The 23,795-nt window shown below is 36.8% G+C and overlaps 1 protein-coding gene across 2 annotated transcripts in view; it reads left to right on the top strand.

Annotated features, from left to right (window-relative positions):
• Positions 1-21,601, top strand: part of LOC137405774 (E3 ubiquitin-protein ligase RNF13-like) — a 35,237-nt gene extending 13,636 nt beyond the window's left edge. The window contains exons 6-12 of one of the 2 annotated variants that reach the window (XM_068092166.1): positions 3,466-3,562; positions 4,433-4,532; positions 4,754-4,865; positions 7,063-7,237; positions 15,541-15,804; positions 16,774-16,919; positions 20,557-21,601. In XM_068092166.1, coding sequence (XP_067948267.1) covers positions 3,466-3,562; positions 4,433-4,532; positions 4,754-4,865; positions 7,063-7,237; positions 15,541-15,804; positions 16,774-16,919; positions 20,557-20,766 — 1,104 coding nt within the window. In that variant the 3' untranslated portion in view covers positions 20,767-21,601. Of the gene's footprint in view, positions 1-3,465; positions 3,563-4,432; positions 4,533-4,753; positions 4,878-7,062; positions 7,238-15,540; positions 15,805-16,773; positions 16,920-20,556 lie in introns of both variants that reach the window. The other variant, XM_068092165.1, reaches the window with a different exon arrangement.
• The last annotated feature ends 2,194 nt before the right edge of the window (positions 21,602-23,795 follow it).

The raw sequence follows: 23,795 nt of genomic DNA, 5'->3' as shown, positions 1-23,795 counted from the left end.
GAGGTAGATTTTTGGAAAGATTCAGAGAGCTATTGCCTGATGTAAAAGAGTTTCTCAAACAATCTAAACATGCGGAATATGCACAGCTTGAAAATGAACAGTGGCTCATGGATTTGGCTTTCCTTACTGACATTACTGCTCTTCTGAATGAGCTGAATTTAGAGCTGCAGGGAAAAAACAAAAATGTAATTAACATGATCAGCTCTGTGAACGCATTTAAACGCAAGTTACAGCTGATCTCAACCAAGCTTGAACGCCAGGACTTGCGCTACTTTCAACACATGAACTCCGAACTTGCGCGTCAGGGCAAAACCTCTGCAGAACTCAATAGTGCACATTACATTCAGCAGGTGCAAAGCATTTCATCAGAGTTTGACAAGCGCTTCAATGACTTTGCATCAGTTGAGCCTGTTGCCACATATATGTGTTTCCCATTTGCCACAGACATAGATGTGGAGGACATTGCCTTCAAAATGGGAGCACTCTTTCAGCTGGATACAACTGCATTGGAAAATGAAATAGTCTCCCTTCAAAATGACATAGAGATGAAATCCAGGGCAACCACTGAGAGGGAAAAATTGTGGGGATTGTTGTTAGAGGAGAAGTATCCAAACATAAGAAGATGTGCTTTTAATTTATCAGCCTGCTTTGGATCAACCTACCTGTGTGAATCTGCATTTTCTTACATGAAGATAATAAAATCAAAATACAGATCCACCATGACAGATGACCACCTACTGGCGTGTATGAGGCTTGCAACAACCTGCTACTACCCTGACTATAAGAAACTAGCTGCATCCTCCCAGTGCCAGGTTTCTCACTAAGGTAGAGAATGAATGTTTTTCCTTTAAAATTATGTTACTTACTGGATCACTGCATTATATAAGCATATATGTGGAACTTAATAAAGGTGATAGGCTCACCACTACAGGCTCAAGTTTGTTTTTAATTTTTTGTTTCGGGGCTTCGCTAGACTAGTCGATCTTTGAAGGCAGGCAAATATAAAAGTAGATCACATGTCTAAAAAGGTTGAGCACCGCTGCCCTACCCAATAGGCCACAGAGAATGAGTTGTTAGCAATATAGGGTGATTGCGTAAGTGATTGCCATTAGTTAGCTTACTAAAATTTTCCATTGGCAATCTGCCAGACTCAAAGCAATTGGCAGGCAACTCTCATTACTTATTATTGTTTATAAGCCGATTTTTAATATTCGGGCAACGTCGGTAGCGCAGCTAGTAAGTTTATATTATGTGTAGTAATGGCGCTTTTATTTGTGTTTTATATCGTTTTATGTAGGATTACAATAATACATGTAATAATATGTTGTAATAATATAGGATTGTATAGGTGATAATAAAGTTGATATCTAGCTCTGAGATACCTATATCCATGCATATATGCCCATATAAATTTTGCGCTCTGGAATCAGCTTATATGCAGGGATATACCGTACTATCTACCGAGTCAGTTCAAAGGCCGATCAGCAATGGAGCTGTGAATACCAGACAATTTCTAATAATATGATAAAAATGTTACTATGTATGTTTATGTCGATGAGCGTCTTCACTATGGGTTTGGAGTAAATATAAATGTATGTAGCTGTCTCCCGCATTACAGCAACTATTTGCAGAAATAGTTTGAAGATGAGTGATCATTGTTTACAGTTCCGTGGAGAGAAGTTTTATCTTGGTATATGACATACATTTATCATGTTATAATTTGAATATTACCATAAGTCATTAATTCTCAAACCATATCTAGAACAACCAGCTGCAGGCGAGATGGCACAATGCAAAACCTGATAATGTTTACTATAATAAGAGCCGTGTCCATTTTTCGGTCTGAAGTCACAGATGAAGGTTGTACTAATAATAACATCAGTTCAATATACCGTAAAACCTCTTTGTGAATGTTATGGCGCTCACTTCAAACACTTCCCCATTAGTGATGGTCCAATACCTTCTTCAACATCTTCTCATGTCAACTCTTCTTCTGCGCTGCTGAACTCTCGATATTAACATCCAAATTATTTTTTAGCATAGCAAAACTTATACGCATTGCATTTCGCACAGTGATGGTAAACTTTTAGCTGTACGGGCCCTAAGCACAACGTTGAGCCTAAAACAAGTTGTTCATATACCATCGTAAATGCAAACTGTTTTTCCACATACGTCGAAGTATCAAAACTGTGCTAAACAAAGAACTACTGTTAGCATAGTACATCTATTATTTTTATGGTGTTGCTTTCAGAAGTTTTAACAAAAAAACCGAAAAGCTTTGGAGTTAGAAAACAGACTTTGATACGAACAGGAACAGCCACAGAAGTAATTGTTATTGATGTAACCAAGTCATTGTTAGTACGATTTTGTGAACAATTTTCTACTGATCCTCTCTTCTTCTGTCTATATATATAAATCTCAAAGTTTGTGTGTACTTGGGTTTGTCAGGCTATAGCTATTAAAACTTGCATCCTACTGGATTTGACGTCGGATCTTTCCGTTTGTCAGGCAAATATCTTACCAATTCAGCTACGCGAGATTGATGAATTCATTAGGCGATATGAGTGATTATCTAGGTTAAAATACGCATAGCATTACGCTACAGCACAACATCACTAAAGTTTGCTCTCACGGCTCTTATTAGTAAGTGTAGCTTACTAAAATTAACCATTGGCAATGTGCCAGGCTAATGGCAAGTGGCAGGCAACTACATTACCTGCCATTACCTATACATTACTGTTATATAAGCTGCTTTTTAATACCCGTGCAACGGTGGGCATTTCGCTAGTGCTATTATATGTTTGTCAAGATCGGTGAATGTCAATGTGGCAGTCAAATGGAGGTGGCATTTAAATAAATATGGCGTTCAATTAGAGGTTTTACAGTATGTAATACTACATGAAGAAGAGGCATGACAACTATATACATATAACGTAGAATCACGTATGCAGTCATGCCATATGCTTCTATACAGAGCATTTACACAATTTGAAAGGCAAGCAGGGGTAATATTATCTGATAATATCACTGTTGTCATGCAATTGCTTTGCCTATGGCTGGGAAATCAATTTCAGTAAAGTAGACAAAGTTAAATGTGTTAGTTATTGGTGATTATAAGCTGTGAAGATAACTTTTGTCACAAGGCATTTCCTCTATCGAGATATACAAATAGTTTATCCCGTAGCGCATCTTTGTATCTTGTTACAGGGAAGTGCAGTTGTCCGATGTTCACATTGCAAAACAAGGGTTATGAAATGATTCCGTGATTTCCTTATAACTAGTCATTCAAACATGCTGGTCGTGTTATCTATGAACATATCTTTCATAAATGTCATGGGATTCTGTGAGAGATAGAGCTGACCAATTTTGATGTCACAATGTGATATTTCTCAGTCCGAAGTTGCTCTTGACTCTCCTCTCATTGATATACCAGTTTGATTAGTATTATAATTTTATACATGGCAGGTATATGCGGCCCAGCTGAGTGGCTATTCTGCAGTTATCATATACGACTATAAAGATACGGATGATGGTACTCTCATTCCTATGCACAGTGACAATGGTAAGCTGTTGCCTGACTTGTGTCTAATACTTACTAGAAGGCTTCACAGATAGATTGTATGCGAGACGATAAACCCAAAGTTTGATGTATATCAGTTCTGAAGCACTGATAATGCATTGTGTCAGTTATCATTCATCAGAGCTCAGTGATGCTTGAAACCACTTACTCTAGTGATATGACTAGATTTCGGGTCCTCTCAAGCATCTGAGCTTTTGAATAAGCTGTTTCATATCACTCTTATCAGAGAAGGTCGTTATTCAAGGTCGCTTTTAGTATTCAATATTCACAACCACCGGTTGGTGTCACAAAAGAAACTTAGCTCGTAATTCTGGGATACGTTTGAGGTGTTCCTTATCATACAAGTTGAAATTGAATTACAAAGCTTATTGGAATTGAAAACATTCTAACCGAAAATATGCTCTCCCATATGAGTACCTTTTCATGTTATGTTTTGAAGTGTTTTGATTTTTAAGCATAGTAAACCTAGGACATACATAGGAGGTTGAATGGTTTTTTGTACCATCACATCCCCATCTGGTTTAATGACATGAATTATTGACCCCAACTCATATGTTATTAGTTTTTCAGCCCAATCTGTTACATCTGTCAGTCTTATTTAAGTTTTATGTTGTTGACAGCCTGTATAAAGAAGTTTAAGATTTGGAAATAGCTCTGTAAAGCCGAGTTTATTCACTCTGTAAGGAATAATAATAATAATGTTTATATTTTATACATTTTGCTTCCTAATAAGGAAGCAATAAATTGCTGTCTCACCAGCTCTCTTCACTACTCTGTCCCCAGTTCTCTCCCCACCCTTGTCCCCAGCTCTGTCATGAATAAGCGAGCGAGCATCTCACCTTTCTATTGTAGTCACAATGAGGAGCTTGGTGAAAATACCATCAGTGTTTGTGAGTTATACGTCTGGTATAGCTCTCTGTCTTGCCAGCTATGACAAGCACTCAGATCAAATGTGAGTTACAGAATTTGTGTTATACCCAAGAGAACCAGAACTCGCTTTGGTTTTTCTAGGGTTTGTCTGTTTGAAATGCACTACATTACAGCACAGTTGTATAATGATTGATATCCATTTAGGTTTGCATCTCTTGTAAATTTCTTTCCCAATGACATGGTACACAAGTTGAAGTTATCTTAGCACATTCTCCTATTTATTCAGAATGGTGTTTTTTGTAGGATTGTGGCAGAGTTCCACCCACAAGGAGGGGATATAATAAACCCATACAAGATACTCATTCCAATGGCTTTCTCGTTCATCGGCATACTTCTTGTAGCTATAATCGTCATGGTATGTGTGCATGTAGGTATAGCCGTCTACTTGCTCCCTTACAGCCTAAGTTCCTTGCTTGTCCTCTTAGCTTCTACTCCTAGCCTGTAGTCACCTTTTCTATCAGTAGTTCCTGTTGACTCTCTCCAAGTCAATTATTAGCTTATCAACAGCTTCAACCTGAGCAGTTTTTCTTAATGAAATATATTATGTTTAGGTTTACTAGCTGTTGCGATTTGTAGATTTAGGATTTTTTCGTAGGTTGATTTATTTTAAGGTAGTAAAAACATAATTTAACAATAATTATATGCAAGTTTAGCTATGAAAAAAATGTAAAGCCCTATATACTCTGTATTAACCGTTTGAATGCCATGAATGTTTGTTCATGGTAAATTTCTTATAAAATTCTTCAAGTGAATGTCATAGAAATTGTAGTTTGTAGCTCAAAATTATGCTGCATCTTATCAACTTATTATAAAATCATGACTATTTCAAGTTTTAGACCGATGAATAAAAGTTTGCGCTAACAATAGTTGAAAAACATTTCAAGTTAATAATCTCACTCCGACACAACCAGGTTTCTTTTCACTAGTAGCCGTGATGAGTAATGTTAAATTTTTCAAAGTATTAATGCATATGCTATTCTGCCTGACGAATCCTGAGCAGAATGGATCCGGTGTTTATTTTTTGGTTCAATAATTACATTTGCTTAACGTAACATCTTCACAAACCAGCGATGTGTTCACATCTTGTGTGTGATGCGCAAATGAAATTGATTGGTTTTTATTAATATTTAATGTTAGCTTCATGAGCAGCTCTCTGTCGATGCGTAAACATTTTCTAATCGTGAGTCTCCTGATAGGTATTATATTATGATCTTGGAGACTGTCATTATCTTGTGAGTTACTTCTGAGTGCATTCCGTTTGCTTTGCTGTCAGAATGTCTATACTGCCCCTTGTGTACTGACCCTACGTGTAGGTGTGCTCGCTTATCAGTGTGTCTTGTCAAATTTTTTCATGATGTGCTATCGCGGCCCTCCAACGATATTGCAACTGTATGCTATGTTCTGCACTCTACCTATCATATTTGGTTGTTAATATTCCCATCCGCACAAGGCTGCTTGGGCATCATCCTCATTGCTTTATCCTTGAACTTTGGAAGTTGTAACAGAGCTCTTCAGTGCGCTGAGGTGTATTCAGCGACCACGGTGTTCACTCCGAGTTTAGGAGTTGTGCCTTTAGCTTACATTTATGCTTTAATTCTCTCTATTAGTTTGGTGCAGTACCGAGCTTCAATTCTGAAAGGACTGTCATGTGATCTGTCGTATTTCGCCTACTACGGTCAGCGGTCAGCGAATGCTTAACTATAGATTTGTAAAGATGAAGTAAAGATTATGGTGATGGCTAGCCATCCTGTCAACCATCTAGCTATACACACTGTTTATACTATTGTTTAGACCAGATATAAACACTACATTCTGCCTCGTGCGGCTGCTTATTTGAGAGACGCATTCTTCAATCAGATTCTGTATTGATAAAAAAGAATAACTCCCGATTGTATTGCTTTTTGCCAACTGCTAGCTAAACTGTAACGGTATGAAATAGAATCGTAGAATTTGGGCATTTAACCTTTTTGAAACAAAGGTTGAATGCCTGAAGGTTAAACAAAGGTTAGCAATTCTCTGCATGTTTTGCTCTCTTGTGATTTTATTTTTTATGTTGCGCTTGTTGTGATTTATCTATACTGGCGTAGTGACTGACGCTCTAACAGCTTAAATATGTTTTGTAAAGTTTGTACACATTCATTCTTCAGTCGTTCTGTATAAGTGGTTGATTTTGGAAAGGTACTATTTATGTTGCCAGGATTGTGTTCTTACTAATTCATTAAAAGAGCTATGAAAGCTACGGGGGTGTGCGAAATAAACAGGATCCCTTTGTTGGAAAACTAAAATGTACATCATTGTTACTTATTGTGAAGTTAGTCAATAGTCATAAATTATGCGTTAAATTAATCTTCAATCTGTCATGAATTCAAATATGTAAACCAAACGGCTGTAAACTTATATTTTGGAATAATTGTTTAAGCTCAATTATGAACATTTTAGTTATCTATGGTTGAAGATAACGATCCTGACAGATATGATACATATCTGATGCTACATAATCTTTATTTGTTTACTTCAACTCGTATACTGTATATCTAATGGTCTTGTTGTAGATTGTTCGGTGGTGTCACGCTTTCAGGAGACGCAGGCGCTCACGAATATCTAAGGCTCAGTTGAAGAAGTTACCACTCGTAGAGTACCAGCTAGGGGACCAGTACGACTGCTGCGCGATTTGTCTAGATGACTACCTAGCTGGAGAAAAAGTGAGACAACTCCCTTGCGCTCACAGTAAGTAACTCTCAAGCCTCAGACTACTAATTTGTCATTGTTTAAAAAGGACAGCTCAATTAGGGACTTTCTTAAAGTGGTTTCATTTAAAAATGGTATAATTCCACAAGTTTTATAAAAACCAAATTGTTAAGTGAGAGTGTGGTCTCAAATACATACATTTGAGTATGTTCATCATACTTTGAATGGATTATCTCTATATTAAATGATATACAACATAATTGATGTAGTTTATAATATATTTTATTATAAATTTAATTGTCTGTAACTTTAATAAATGATATTTATAACATAAAAAGCCGACTACTTGTAAAATTAATCTATTGTAAGTCCATGGTTTCCTTTCAAAAGTCACTCTTCATAGTAATTCACTACTCCAATCATGATACAGCGTTTGAAAGTAGAGTACATCAAATTTATAAAAAGTAGAAGTCCTTTTCTTGTCCTTCCACTGTCTGGATTGGACTCCTGCATCAAGCATGTTTGACGTCTTTTTAGGCTGTCCTTTTTGAACTTTCGACCTTTCTAGATTCATTACATTGAGGTTTGTGTCATGACTGAATTTTGGAGGTTGTTTTTATGGTGGGTCGAACTAGTCCTAGTCGACTACTTGCCTTGTGAATACTATTAATAGATTTATGTGTACTGCTCTGCGTGTCCACTCACGCGCAGCAAATAGTTGCATAGCTTTGTTGACTCACAGAAGTGTCGTATGCCCTGATAGAGGATAGCTCTCATAATTATTGTTTGCGGTTTTTACTTGGATTTGTTTGTGTTGTGTTGGTAGCACTATATTCATCAACAACACAATATTAGGTAATCATTCCACTTGGCTCTTTGTAGCCCCAGAAATTTTAGTTGAAAAAACATTGTTTGGTGTTTTAACCCTTTGGCTGGGAAAATGACAAAAATGTCGTTTATCGGTTTCTTGGGAAACGACTTTTATGTCGCTTTCGGTAAATGTTTATAAAGTTGTTGCCTAGTAACAATAAACAAAGGATATAAACGCTAGTAAGACTCAAATATTATCGACAAGATATCGGTCGATGAATTAGAATATAAAACGATTATCTGAAAGGCTTTTTGTTAAAAGCTAACAAGATTGCGACTCCTTTGAAAAAATAAAAGTTGGGAAAACCAGTCAACATACGGCTCGACGTTCAAAACGAAAAAATAAGATTTATTTGATCCCGCGATCGTTAGTGATCTTTTGTTTGGTCAATATGATAATAATTTAGATGATGGTGGCGATGTAAACTTTTAAAACTTTGAGTATGCAGAAAAAAGTGATCGTTATGGCAGCTCGGACGATGACATTGCTACCGGCGTCGGCTACGCTGCCGCGTTGGACTCCGCCGAAAGGAATGCTTCCAGGCATTTCATACATAGACAATTATACACAGTCGTAGCTTTTTTTGTAGTAGTACACATGTAAATGAATGTTTATGTACAAAAGGTTTTTATTAATAGAAATAAATTTTAGTTTGAACTATGTGTATTCATAGAATACCGATTTTATTCAATTTAAAAAAATAAGTTACACAATTTTTGGTTGTTTTTGCGGGGCTTTCACCCAGCCAAAGGGTTAAGCCACATAATAGCGTAACTCGTCACAACTATTAGATAGCATTTCATTCGCATTGTCTGCGAGTTGGCACCCCAACATGCTAAATGGTTGAGGAAGTTGTTTACTACACCTATAGTTCATATATACATATATATATATTTTTTGATCAACAAGCAAATGTATCGTTAGAATATGATATCTATTGATACTGGCTTTCATACATTTTTTTAGCCATCACAGGGATATAGCGGAGATTTCATCCCGCATTAATGCATACATTAACTATTTTTAAATATCTCTTGTCAAGATAACAAATTTCTCGACTTGATAGTTTTATTCAATGTTTATCACATCGTCAAACATTATTTATGACATTGCCATTTGAACCTTGCATACAATATGTAGCCTCGCATAGAGGTCAACAGAAAGAATTTATTATACATGCGTGTTTGGGTTAGTTGAACTTCTAAACCATAAAGTTTAAATTACAAAGAACCATAGCTTAAAATATACATGTTCACAACAAGATGCAGCTAAGGACAGGGCTTGTCTTCATTCTCCTTCTTTCTCTGTTTCTGATGCTGTATCTCATGCGCTGTAAGATGTATCTGAGAGTGTATGAATACCAGGTTTTATCCTACATGGTAAATGTACATCTCCTCACTTCTTCACACGAGTTGAATCCGTAGAGATTTACTTTGTCATTAATTATGTTTATAACCTAGTAGACACTGTAACTGTGAGTAACTAAGGTATAGGAACCATCGTCAACGATTGCTATACCGCCAAGCTATCTTACCTTCATCTTTCCAAGCAATTAGTCGCGTGTTTGAGCTTAGTTTATGTACAAAACTAGTTGCTAGCATCTCTCAATTTCTACATCAAGGTTTGACACGTGAGGTTAATCTATCCTGGCATTTGCTTCCTGTGTCAAAACTATCATATTATGGAGCAATACATGCGTGTTTCTTAATTCGTTTTATAGTTTAACGTTAACAATCAATACTTTTATTAGTTAAATGGTAGTAAAAGCGAGTTAATTATATATAATTATGTGAAAAACTAACTTAAACTAATAATTAGACAGGTGTTCTAATTGTTAATCCATATCAGGGTGTAGGCTTGGCAGGGCAATAGCTGAAAGAGTGATTAATGGAAGTTATTCTATTTTATATTATAATGTTTTAAATTAATTTTATTTATATATTGTTACTAGATGAATACCTGGCGTTGCGCTAGTAATAAAAAAGTTTTTGCACAGAAAGTTTATTTGTATTTAAAATATGCAACATTCTTACCATTCTAACTTTTAAACTGCATATCATGAGAAAAGTGTTTGGTGAAAATAAGTTAAGAGAAAAAATCAAACAACTTTTAAAGTGTTAAAATGTAAATGCGAAATAATTGGCAAGTAATGGTTAAATAAAGTCTGTTTTGCTACGGCTACAATAAAAAATTATTTGGGATACAGTTATATGATTTTACATTGTTATTCATTTGTGTTGTAGCGAAAATATTGTATAGAGAGGTATAGAAACCCATAGTAATTATCTAATGCAAAGCAAACACCCCCTGGTAAAAATCCTCAAAATTATTTTTACGTACTGTAGGCCCTATGTGTTAAAAATTATTAACAAAACAAGATGTAGCCTTAGTAGCTCTAGTTAACTATAGTAACTTTAGTGTATTTAGGGGTTATGATCTGCAATAAAATTTAACATTACAATGTGCTACGTGCAGTATGTACCATGGGGAGTTGAATTATTTAACTTATGTAAATTTAGCTTACTAAACACATGCTTGAAGCTAAGTTTTAGCGTATTTTTCTAAATTTCAATTTTGTCATAGGCTAAAATTTTATAACTGGTTTTTGAATTCGTTTTTACTATAACTTATAATGGATAGAGCTGAACTAAAATGTCGAGCATTGTATATCCCTTTCAGACGTTGTGGGAGGGATTTCGACCAATAGCATATCAATATTTTTGTTATTTCGTCATAATCAGTACACCAATTGCCAAATTTTAATTTCTTGAGAACTGTTTGTTGATGTCGTATGGCAGGAAAGAGTACAAAAATTCATTTGCGTATGGGAGGACGGAAAAACATTGCGTTACATATATGGTAAGGCGAAAAAAACTTTATAACAGCCCATCGTCACCCACTGTAGTAATTACTAATTGAGCATGTGCAATCACATAAAAGGGTATAGAGTAGTGCTGTGCACGAGTACTTCTTGGCCAACAAGTTTAGACACACCCCCTTCCGTTCGAGTTTCGGGTAGCTGGTGATGCTTGGCACAAGTACTTCTTGGCCAACGAGTTTTCAGGTATTGGGTTTGTTGATACGGGTTTTATGTCTAAAATTTCCAAACATCAGACATATTTTAAAGTTTACAATGCAGTTATAATTCTATTCAATTTATTTATTGTTTTTTACAATTTTCCATCAACCAATATTCATGCTAGCAGCCCTAACCCTTTGAAGTTTGAACCCTAACTGTCGGTTCCCGGCATTGCGTAGGATGTGTCAGAATCTCTATCGGCCAGAATTCCAGCATTCACATGGCTCAGTTTACAAATATCCAATAGTTTTCAAATATCTTTACCTACTTACTTCGTTTTAATAACAAATTTTATTTGAACAATATCGCGAAAAAATCGATACGACTCATTTGTTGGTAAGTCATATATGATTGTGATGCAAATGAAGAATTTTATGATGCAAATTATAATTTTCTAGTATATTTGAGTCATAAAATAATTATGAACATGTGCACAATGGACATTATGTTATTGTAAATATTTTTATGAGTTTTTTTAAAATCGTACAAACTTTTATAGTTTTAGCCCGAATAATGACTGTTTTTTCTGTTTGATAAAATTTGCTGTGGGTTGCCTGACTTTTTACTAGTGTTTTACCAAATACCATCGTATTATGAGAACGTTCAGATATATATAATAAAAGTATAAAAACTTCGGATCGTTGGACAGATTGCCCAGGGTAACTGACACGCATTGACAAAAACGGTCAGGGTTCAAAGGGTTAACAGGCGGGTTATTAAACAGTGTTTAGAGTACAGGGCGCAATAGACCGAGTTTATTTCTACTCTACTCGACGGATCCGTGTACCAAAACCCGAACTCACAAGTCAAAACCTGAACCTGAAGATCAAAATGCTCAAAATTTCTATTACCCAAGACTCGAAAGAAGATAAACCCGTGAGTTCGAGTTTTATTATTTATCTTCGCGTGTTCCAATCTAATACGAAGCGCATTGTTCATTCCTCGACTTAAATCGCTATAGCTAGACAGACGAATGACAACCGGCAAACTTTGAGATTTACATACATAAATAGTTTGTACATTTATTATCAAATTTGTTGCATTTACTTAAAAAAACTAATTTTTTAAAAGAGTTTTAATGTTTTTCATCGGAAATGTTTTCATATTTCAAATTTAACAAGACAAATATTGAAAAGTTTGCATGAGGAGGTGATTGTATGAGGTTTTACTGTATTCGCTTGAATTAATATGCGATTGACTCCTGAATATTAGCAACAGCGTGTCTTTCCATAAAAATTCTCTCTTCAACTCGTAAACTGTTTTGTGGGTTGCATTTTCTACCCAGTCATTGTTCACCAAATTGTAGATCATTAGCGAAAATGTGAGCAAATCATATGGTCACAGTGGCTCCTGTCCTATAGGTCAGAGGTTTTTGGCATTTAGTTTTCATTCTTTAACCGCTGGACAGTCCATCAAACCCAAGAACTCGTTCTGCTATTGTACCTGTTCATCCACGCGTATAAAGAAATGTTATTAACATTCCGTCCAACTTTGGATTTTAACCATGATGCATTGAAAGTTCGAACAAACCCATGATAAATTTTTATAAGCATCTCCAAAGATCAGTATAGAACATACATACCCTATTAAAGATGTAGTTGCGTCAAAAATGAAATTAGGACCCATAAAAGGCTAAAACATCAGCTACAATTTGATGCCATTTTTGTCTTTGTAGACCAACCCTGTCCAGAGATATATGCGTTTGAATGAGGCCCTCTTTTAAAAAGCTCACGTTCCAGCGGGTGGCTATTTCGTGACGTCACAAGCTTGTTATCTGAAACGAAACCACAAGCGATAAATATGAGGTCGATTCGTTAGCCAATCATGCGTGCGAAATTTTTATATAGGCCGTAATAAATGTTATCACTCGTAAAACGCGTTGTCTGTGATCTCGAAGATTCTCTTAATTAGATCTCGTTACTGATTCAACGCGTTTCAACAATTACTAAGTTATACATAGTTTTAAAATGGCTTCAAGTTCGAGCGACCGCTACTCAGAGTTATCTAAGCAACTTTTAGTAAAAGATTAGAGTAGACAGCCTATGGCCAAAGCTGACAGGCGTCAGCAGCGTTTTGCTGCAGAAGAAGACAGAATGGAGGTAAATTAACTTAGAGTCTTCTATACTTTAGTAAATTTAATATTTTTTATAGTCATAAATACATATACTAATTAATAAAATGATAATTCTTTGCTATCTCCAATCATCGTTTCATAGCTTATCTGCCGTTTTACCTAGCTGTAATATTTTTTTCGAATTTTCTTTGGTAAGTTAGAGTCATGATTACAAATTATTTTCACTCGTAGGAAGTGGGTAAAATCGATTGATCATTGCAAATCTTTAATTTCCAGAACCAAAGCTTCGAATCGTTGGCTTGGCGTACTTGTGCCTTTATTAAATGTTTATTCGTTTTTAAAATTACACTCGCAATCTATTTAACTCCCAATTTGGAAGCTGTCAATAGATACGCTTTAGAATGACATATATTTATTGCATTTTTTTTACTGATTACAGAATGTTTATGTCGTCCCACCAGCCGAAGAAGCTTTGTCAGTGTGGAAACTGCCATAAAGTGGAAAGAGAGACTTGAATGCGTGCTGCATAAGCCATGATGTTTTGTTTGAGTTTGTTGCAGTAGATAAATTTGTCTTATTGTATCAGCTAATACTATCTGAGTGGCCACGACTTGATGAATATTTTTAATGAAAGTTTTATGCCGAGATGAAAATATTTTTGCTTGTAAAAATTATATAATAAAATAATATTGTTGAAGATAATGCAAAACATGATTTGCAGAATATTGTAGTGAATCGGATATGGTATATGGGTGTCCGCAGAACTGGAGAATGTGAGTTCAAATCCAGTTTGCAGCAGACTTCTCATTCTTAAAACTCTATCCCTGTCTTTATTCTTTTCAAAGAGGTGGCTTGCTTATTTCACTTATCTAGTATTCGGTAAGAATACTACTAGCAAGAAACGAGTACGTAGGCAATAGGTAATAGGCGACATAATGTGGGCGGGGCTTATGGGAGGCTGTATATCGTTTGTATGGGTAGATGCAGAACTGTGCTGATACAAAGACCGCGTTCTACAAAAGTGACTTGACAGAATTACCGTAGACCGGTAGAATTGGTAGTCGGTACCCAAATGTTTACACAACATTTGGAGAAAGTGAGTAGAACAAATTTTCAATTTTCGTTATTTGAGGCCTTTTAAACATTCATAATAATGCATCTGTAGCAGGATTTAAAATTTTATTCTAGCCAACATGAGCAAATACAAAATAAGATATATGCCAATAGAGCCGCGTAAGACTAGACTTTTATCGCAAATAGCCGATGTGAATACGAGAGATAGAGACAGGTTGCCAAACGCGTGACATCATTTTTGGCGAGGCTGGGCACGTTTTTGTGGCCTGAGCGTTTTTACTGCGATCAGATTTTTTCGGTTTTAATCTTCAAATATCTTGGCAATGCGATCGCGTAACACAACAAACAACATATCAACTGATAGAGAAAAAAAAATGCTTTCTTTTAAGATCAACTTAAATTTTGACGCAACTACATCTTTAACTTATCACTCTATTAGTATTTAGTCAAATAGTACTGGAAGACCGTTTTTCATAAAGGTTTTTGCTGCACGTGATCAACGGCGCATAAAAAGTGAACATTTGCCTTGAAATAACTAGTTTGATGGAGTTACAGACCTGTACTTGCATTCATATAAAGCTGGATTCTAGGAGTAGACGATTTTACCACCTTTTAATTAGTAGAAAAATGAAGCCTTGATCTTCATGCCATCTGTTCAGCTTGGGTTAACAATATTCTCATAGAGGCAAGACACATTCGGAATGTTAACTCCTTTTATAGTGTGAGACTAGAGTATTAATATGGCAAAGGATGTTGCTGTTCACTGACAGGCATTTACATATTGCTATGGTTTTTATATCAGACGAGGCCACAATGGCTGCAACCAAAATGCGGTTGTGTTTAAACAGCAAATGACTATGTATGTAATTTTAATTACATTCTAAATTATTATTACTAGTAATAAATAATTGCTGTACTGTTTAAGATGTTTTTATAAATTACTCATTAAGGTCTGATAGTTTTTCAACCAGATTGTCAGCTCTTTATCATGCTCGCTGGAAATCAGAAATTTTGAAGATTCATAACTATGTTAGAAAGTTGCAACGTAAAATTGAAGTAGTTTTAAAAAGTTATTTGTGTACTAATCAATGAAAAATTGTTGCTTCCTGAAGCTGTCACAGCTGATCTTTTGATGGAAGTTCAGCAACAGAAGTAACCAACCATGTGGTAAGAAGAGATTAAACAACAGTATTATATTGTGCATGCTGTACCAGTCCCCTGATAACCTCCTTTATATCCGACAGCGTTTCATAAGAAGTGTGTCGACCCCTGGCTGCTGAAGAGCAAGCGGACATGCCCTGTCTGTAAGCGCAGAGTCATCCCGAGGAAGCCCCGTCGCAACCGATACGTGAGACTGTCGGACTCGAGTGAGTCGGAGGATGTGGAGGAAGGAAGGATGGCTAATGAGCGGAGGCCCTTGCTCGGGGCTCCAGGAGCTCGGGCAGGTGCTTCTAGCGAAAGCGACGAGGATATGAGAAGCTATGGAGCGGTTGGCGATCACCAGCCTAGTAGGTGTCACTAAGTATTACTCGCCTTTGTATTCCAACTAGTGGATGGTGTAATGCCATGCGTAGCGCTCAGTGTCCTGCATGGAAACTTTTAAAATCCCATTCTGTTCAGAGTTGAAAATCTGGAACAGATTAATATAATTTGTGCTTCAGCTCTTGTCTTTGACATGGTATCAATGTATGTAGGCTCCGCTCTCTTACCGGAGCTCTCATGAGATGTCTTATTGAAATGTGAAAAATTTGCTGGTCATAAGAGGGTGCCAGCTGGCGTGTTCCACTCAACTTTCAAAGCTTAATGACGTGATAAGTTTGATGCCGCGTGTCAACATCCATTGTGTGGCTCTCTTTGTTTAATTTGACCTGAAAAAATTGCCATGAAGGTTGTTGGCTGTATCAATTGCCCTTGGAATTCTCAGTTTTCTGTCTTGTATGTGGACATATATTATTTCATTAGGTTTCACTCATTGTCAGAACATGTTAGTTCAGCGCAGACCTGTCCATCTATAGGATGAAGGGGTGGCAGACCTGTCCATCTATATTCTATAGGATGAAGGGGTGGCAGACCTGTCCATCTATAGGATGAAGGGGTGGCAGACCTGTCCATCTATAGGATGAAGGGGTGGCAGACCTGTCCATCTATAGGATGAAGGGGTGGCAGACCTGTCCATCTTTAGGATGAAGGGGTGGCAGACCTGTCCATATATAGGATGAAGGGGTGGCCGACCTGTTCATCTATAGGATGAAGGGGTGGCGGACCTGTCCATCTATAGGATGAAGGGGTGGCAGACCTGTTCATCTATAGGATGAAGGGGTGGCGGACCTGTCCATCTATAGGATGAAGGGGGCCCTTGTATCTGTCACAGCATCACCAGCACCACTTACTATTTGCATGTTTGTTGAAAGACCAAACTGTAAAATACCAGCATACGGTCATGGCATGAATCTCTTTTTTTACCCTTTCATCGACAGGCTTGAACAGGATCCCAGAGGAATCTGGAATTTCACCACCTAATCGTTTGCGCCCTCCTTTCCGGCAGCGACCAGCACATTTCGCTGATGATGAGGATTCAGATGACGACGTTGATCTAAGAAATCCGAGTCACTTCCTGACTGGTGTAAGTAGCCTAGTGTTTACTGTAGGAGCTGGGGATGTCTGGTCCACCCGTTACTATCCTAGTGTTTAGTGTAGCAGCTGGGGATGTCTGATCCACCCGTTACTATCCTAGTGTTTACTGTAGGAGCTGGGGATGTCTGGTCCACCCGTTACTATCCTAGTGTTTAGTGTAGCAGCTGGGGATGTCTGATCCACCCGTTACTATCCTAGTGTTTATTGTAGCAGCTGGGGATGTCTGGTCCACCCGTTACTATCCTAGTGTTTAGTGTAGCAGCTGGGGATGTCTGGTCCACCCGTTACTATGCTAGTGTTTAGTGTAGCAGCTGGGGATGTCTGGTCCACCCGTTACTATGCTAGTGTTTACTAACCTAGGCCAGACAGTCATTGTCACCATTCAGCATGTCATTATATAACTGTTAGGCTAGTAGATCGAACTGCACAATGTGTTCTGACTTATCAGACTTCTGAGGAGAATACACACACTGTTAAGATAATTTGAGAGAGCATATTATTATATATGCTGCTTTCAGAGTGTCCACCTTGTTAGTTCCTATCTTGAGAACCGGTGTGTAGATTTACCAGCCGCTACTGTCTGGTCTTAGTCCAACGCGATATCGCTAATCACGATCACATATCATGCCTTGCCATTGCGTATCATTGCAAATCTTCAAATCTTACATGAAGCTATCTACACCATTCAGCAACAAAGTGTCCGTATTATTCGTGGAAAATTTCTCTATTGTCGTATTTGTCTTTAGGCTTACTACTGCATGACCTTGTATTGCAAATATGCATACTCATCATTTGAAGTCCTTATTGGACAGTTGGCTAGTTAAGGGAGGCAATTCTCCAATTTTGTTCTGGATGTGATCAGCAAATGAAATAATAACAACTAATTAAACGGCAAACTTTGTCATTTTTTACCTTTACCATTGCTCTATTGGCTTACAAACGCTGTTCATTTTGTCGTCATTTTCATCATCGAAATGCCGTTAATTATTCGAGATTTTGCAAGTTGTGTATGTTCTCCCTTCGAGTTCATGGTAAGGAACTTCCTTGATGGTAAGGAACTTCCTTCATGGTATAATAAACGTCCTTCATGGTAAAAAAGTTTGTAATTTCTATGCCTATATTAAATCTTCTCAAACAAATATTAATCAAGCCAGTTGCCGCACTAAGATATAACCTACCTGATGCATTCAGAGCGTTGAAGCAAATACAGTCAAACTCGGATAACTCGCCCTCGGATAGCTCGAACACACGGTTAACTCGAACGGATTTGTTTGGTCAGTTCCCACGCAATGATAAATTGCTTTAAATAAATCGACCTCAACTTGGTTAACTCGAACAGTTTTTTGCCCAACGGCTACTGCGACGGTTGACTTTAGAATATCACTTTATTCCAAGCCATAAAGATAAACCTCAACTTTTAGTAGTTCTCACTTCTTGGACGTCGTTATTACCATCATTGGCAAAATGTTTGTTAACGACTTTTTTAAAGGTTTGCAAAAAATCAAATTTTACCAAACATCTGCTTAGCGATGGCCCTTTGAAAGCAAGGAAAAGTGAGCTAACCTTTGAGTAAACTTAAAGAAAAATCAGCAAACTTGATTTTGGTTAAACGCTCACAAAAAGATGTCTTTTCTTCTGAGCATTTCAACTGCTATCAAGTTTTGCCAATTTTAATCTGAAAGCATCCTGGTAATCACATCACCTAAAATGGCAAACCAATCTCAAGTGATAGAAAAGTCTCTATACTTTCTGAGGAAATCTTTTTGAAACTTCACAGTAGAAAGAAGCCTTTTAATTTGCAACAAGCCATCTATGCATTTGATTTATATATAGTTTGTATATGTACATGTATCTACTAATAAATACAAGGGCTTGTGACAGTGCTTTGATAACTTGATTGCTCTGATAACTCTAACACCTTCGTTCGGTCCTGGGAAGTTTGAGTTATCCTAGTTTGCCTGTATTTGAAGTTGTGTTCTATTCAACACCGTCTGTCAGTAGCTAATGAGTTTTAGAGAATTTGAGATGTGTTTAAAAAAATAATATCATCATTTTAAACCCAGTACATATTTTCTAATTCTATGTAGATGATGTCACGATCATGCGAATATCGACTAGACTTATGTTGTCATAGCCATGTCTAGAGAGAGAGGTTAGTACTCTCAATGGCTAGCCAAACATAGTTCAAGCTTGTGATGTCAGCAAGTTAGTTTGAAGAGGCAGCCTCAGCAAAGACCAAAAACTTAAGACATGCAGCTTGGTGGGGAGGGTCACGGTCAAGTTGTCTCAGCCAATCATGACCAAAACTAGTGTTTGATTGAATAGCTTACTATTAGTGAATGCAATATTTTCCTGAACATCTCAAAAGTCATGTTGATTCAAATTGCAACTAGATGTTTGAACATAGGACATAGAATTACTGATATGATGATAACATTCTGACTTAAGTTTTGACCTGTTGCGCCATTCTTTGTAAACTGTCGCCATTTCAGTTGAAATGTACACACTTTGAAACATCTACTCAGTGATTCGTGGTCATCAGCTTGGAACTTTCATTAGTAATCGTATTATTTATCTGAAAGATGACAACTTCTAAGCTTCTTTGGGCTTCGTTCGGCCTTAATTTTAACAAACTCCCAGCCGAGCCAATCACTGTGATTGTTCTGCAATATTAGAGAGTGTAGAACATTGGAAATGAAGGAAGAAAGGTCTGTGGACTGTTGCACTCGCACCAGCCTCACTTCGATAACTTTGCAGAGCATGCTAAAGATGGCATACGAATTCAAAATTATTTTGTCATTAATTTTCTATACATGACATTTATGTTAAAAAGCCTGCTATGTCTTCGAAAGGAATTCAGTCCGTATAGGGCAGCTCATATTTTGAGTTGTTTTAAATTGTTATAGAGCTACTCAATTGTCATAGAGCTACTCAATTGTTATAGAGCTACTCAATTGGTATAGAGCTACTCAATTGTCATGGAGCTACTCAATTGTCATAGAGCTACTCAATTGTTATAGAGCTACTTAATTGTCATAGAGCTACTCAATTGTTATAGAGCTACTCAATTGTCATAGAGCTACTCAATTGTTATAGAGCTACTCAATTGTTATAGAGCTACTCAATTGTTATAGAGCTACTCAATTGTTATAGAGCTACTCAATTGTTGTAGAGCTACTCAATTGTTATAGAGTTACTCAATTGGTGTAGAGCTACTCAATTGTCATAGAGCTACTCAATTGTCATAGAGCTACTCAATTGTCATAGAGCTACTTAATTGTCATAGAGCTACTCAATTGTTATAGAGCTACTCAATTGTTATAGAGCTACTTAATTTTCATTTTCTATTCATTTAGTTTTGTTTTAAGTAAAAACAATCAAAATAGCCAAAAACATAATCACCAACAATCACTGATCTATTTACTGCCATTCTGAAAACAGAATGATTAAGTCATGTTTTACTACATGGGTGTTCGCTGTTGCTCACCCATGTAGTAAAACCGCTGTTGTTCACCTTGTCTGCAGTGTTTTTTTTCATTTTCACTGTGCCTCATTTTATATCAAGCTGTAGACCAGCTCCTATGTGCTATTAATAAAATCCAAATAGCTTTGGTGTTGTGTTTTAGGCTTCCTTCTCCTCCCAACTGGCAGATGCCCACAGCCTTCATTCAATGCCAAGTGATGCAAACCATAGTATTGTGCCTCCGCTATCACCCACTCAACAAGATGAGGCGGATCGTCGCCGCGCCATCGATCTCGAGGAATCTGTTGAACGAAGCAACGATGACGCTTCCTCCGTGCTCGCCAGTGACACTCACCAAAATGTCATAATATAAACTTTTCGCCTATACACTCCCTCCTCTCCTGTTCACTTGCTGCCCACCAAACTCGCATGCGTTTGTTTCATGTCTTCAGCATATCTGCCGCAAATCCACTCGGTGCGTGTCTCGTGTATATGCTTCTGTAAATGCCCATCGGTGTGTCGAATGGTTTCTTAGTCACTGTTTTATAAAAATTTGCAGTTTTTGAAATGAATTGGGAAATCTCCAGCTTCATCTGATCAAGTAAATTGGTAGGTGGTTCCTTGTAGCGTTTTAAAATAATGTTTTTAATCATAATAGTCATATGATCGATAGACTCTTCCTTTTCATATTGAAATTTCACTACAATTCTTGCTTTTTCAAAAGTCTTGCGTAATATTAGTCGGCACAGCTGACCAACCTGGTTGAGTGTTATAATAGTATTTTATATCCTTGTGTAGGTTTAACACGGTTTTGGCTTTGTGATTAGCTAGTTTTTGTAAAGCTTTTCGTGGTACGACTTATCCTACAATCGGATGGAAATAAATATGATAGTATTAATCGAATGGAAATAAATATAGTAATACATGTATTATATAAGAAGTACCAAGACGTAACTTGCTGACTCATACTTATTTAGACTCATTTTCATCCTAAACTTGACCATTCTCAGCTTTCCAGGGAAGTTGGTTCCTGATTGTGGCACAACAAGTGTGTTAATTTATTTTCCTGAACGCACTATGTTAGCATTTTAATATTTGGCAAATAATTATGTTTACAATCATTTGTAGATGATTATGACAAATATTTATCTGTCAATTGCTTGTCTTACCCGCATGTTATACAAATACAAACTAACTTGAACTTCTCACATGTTCGTTCTAATCAGTGATCCAATGACTCAATACTAAACGGTTGCTTTTTTCCATAGAGGAAATTTTCTGTCAGTTTCTAAATTGTCTGGCCTCACTGATTCAACCGTCTCGATGATTAAATAATTATTGATTTTGTTGTCTGTTAAAGGAAGTGGTCTAGCTCTGTATTCTGAAATCAATACCTGAATTACATTTAAATGCCAGTATAATAAAATTGTATACATGCGACACTGAGCGACGGCACTTGATATGCTCTTGTAGTAACTTGTGTAAACGGCTGACAGTCATGGTAAGTCACTTTGTAATGGATATGTTTATACCCTGTTCCTGTCAATAATTGTACCACAAGACTCCCATAACTAAAGCCTTCGTGTGAAGATATAAGATGGTATGTTATGAGATTATGCATAAGTATGTTAGCAATATACTTATCCAAAGACTCAGAGCTGACTGACGCCTCAGGGTCATTATTGTTGATTCTTTGAAGCCTGTTGTATAAGTTATTTATTATTAATCTTAGAAACTTGGATAATGCACTACAATTTGGTCTCATATTATTGTGAAATTTCTAGCAACAATTAATGTGTCATTTTTATGAGCTATTTCTCTGCACTCCAGCAATATATTGGCAAAAACGATAGAATTAGCTTAAGGTACTCACTTGTCACACCACTCCCAGTAACTTCGGCCTATTTGTGTTAAAAGCATCGCATAGAGGCTACCAAACGCTTGTTCAGCTGTCAAAGGTTGAGGTATTCAAAAAGTAGCTTGCATCAAAGACTTGTTTTACGTGTAACCAGGAGGTATTGTATTATGATAGACAAAATGGTACTCTTGTATAATGAGAAAAAACCTTTTTCTTGATATAGTTGACCAACTAGTGGTAGGTCATCCATATCAAGTAGTCATCTTGTGTAAAGCAAAATAGAGTGGCTCGCAAAAATCCATCAATACCTGTAAAAAATGACTTCAAACAAAACGTTTGTGCGCATCTAGAATGTTGCTAGAAAGACTTGCTTCGTGCTAACCCTGTGTTGGCAGCGCATAGTAATGCTGAATAACATGCCTAGTTAATTAAATTCCGTGCCACGCTTGGTACCACCTATTTCAGTAATAATGCCATTGGAGTTGTCAGTCTTCACTTGGAAGCAGTGAGCTGTGCACCCATTAAAATTTAGCTAGTGACAGGCAATGATTAGTCAGCCTGATGAAGGAAATGCTTCATTTTATTGACTGAGTGAGTTCAAAGAAATTCACAACCAGCAACGGAGTGGCGGGCAGACATTTGTTTATGAGTGGGCTCATAGATTTTAATTTGTCTGGTGCAACTGTAATTTCAGCCCATTGCTCTAATCTTGTTGTAACATGACCCTAGAAGCAGTGCATTTGTCTTTACTGATTCTCTGCGAATCGTAGAAACACTTGTTTCTGAACAATCCTCCCTTAAACAAAAGCGCTTTAGAGAAAGGGTGGCAAGTAGCAGACCAAATCCTGTTAATAGGAACTATGAAGACATGATAGAAGTAAAAAAATTGTCTACTCGTGTCGAAAGACAGCACCAACAGTTATTTTACACCGATCATGCAATTGGCAGCAAGCAGTTTATCTGCTGAAGCTGCTACCTCTAAGGAATGGTGTGGCTGCACATTTAACTTTGTGGAATTGATGTTAGTCCGAGGTATTAGTGATTACACCTGCTGGTAATGTATGCAGATGTCACAAAGTTTTGTATAAAATCTTTACTTTTCAATGATGCATGTGATGAGATACATCGGTCAAAGAAATTTTAATGCGCAGAGTATTTTACTTGTCGGCTTCTATTTACATTCACTACAAAAATATTCTAGAATGTTCTGTTGAAATACTCCCAAATGACTACACAGACCGATATTTCATCAAACCGATAGCATAGCCTTGGTAACTATCATGGTAAAGGATGTTTGGCAATGTTTTTGATGGCACTTTATATTGTTACCATTCTATGGGAACTGGCTTAGCTTCATAGTGGCCAATAACCTTGGAAACGAACTTGCACTAAATTTTAGTCAGAAAGTTTTATATTTTAGTATATTTTAATATTTGTAATTTTAGTACATTTTATCAGAAGGTTGTTACCGTAATTTACAGTTGTTTCTCATGTTCGAGGTTATCTGAATGTCAGAATGTTTCAAGACTAGAATCTACCAAAAT

Source organism: Watersipora subatra, chromosome 10, assembly GCF_963576615.1.
Source record: "Watersipora subatra chromosome 10, tzWatSuba1.1, whole genome shotgun sequence".
Taxonomy (NCBI): domain Eukaryota; kingdom Metazoa; phylum Bryozoa; class Gymnolaemata; order Cheilostomatida; family Watersiporidae; genus Watersipora; species Watersipora subatra.
The sequence above is the reverse complement of the archived record's forward strand: the minus strand, read 5'-3'. Positions and strand labels throughout refer to the sequence as shown.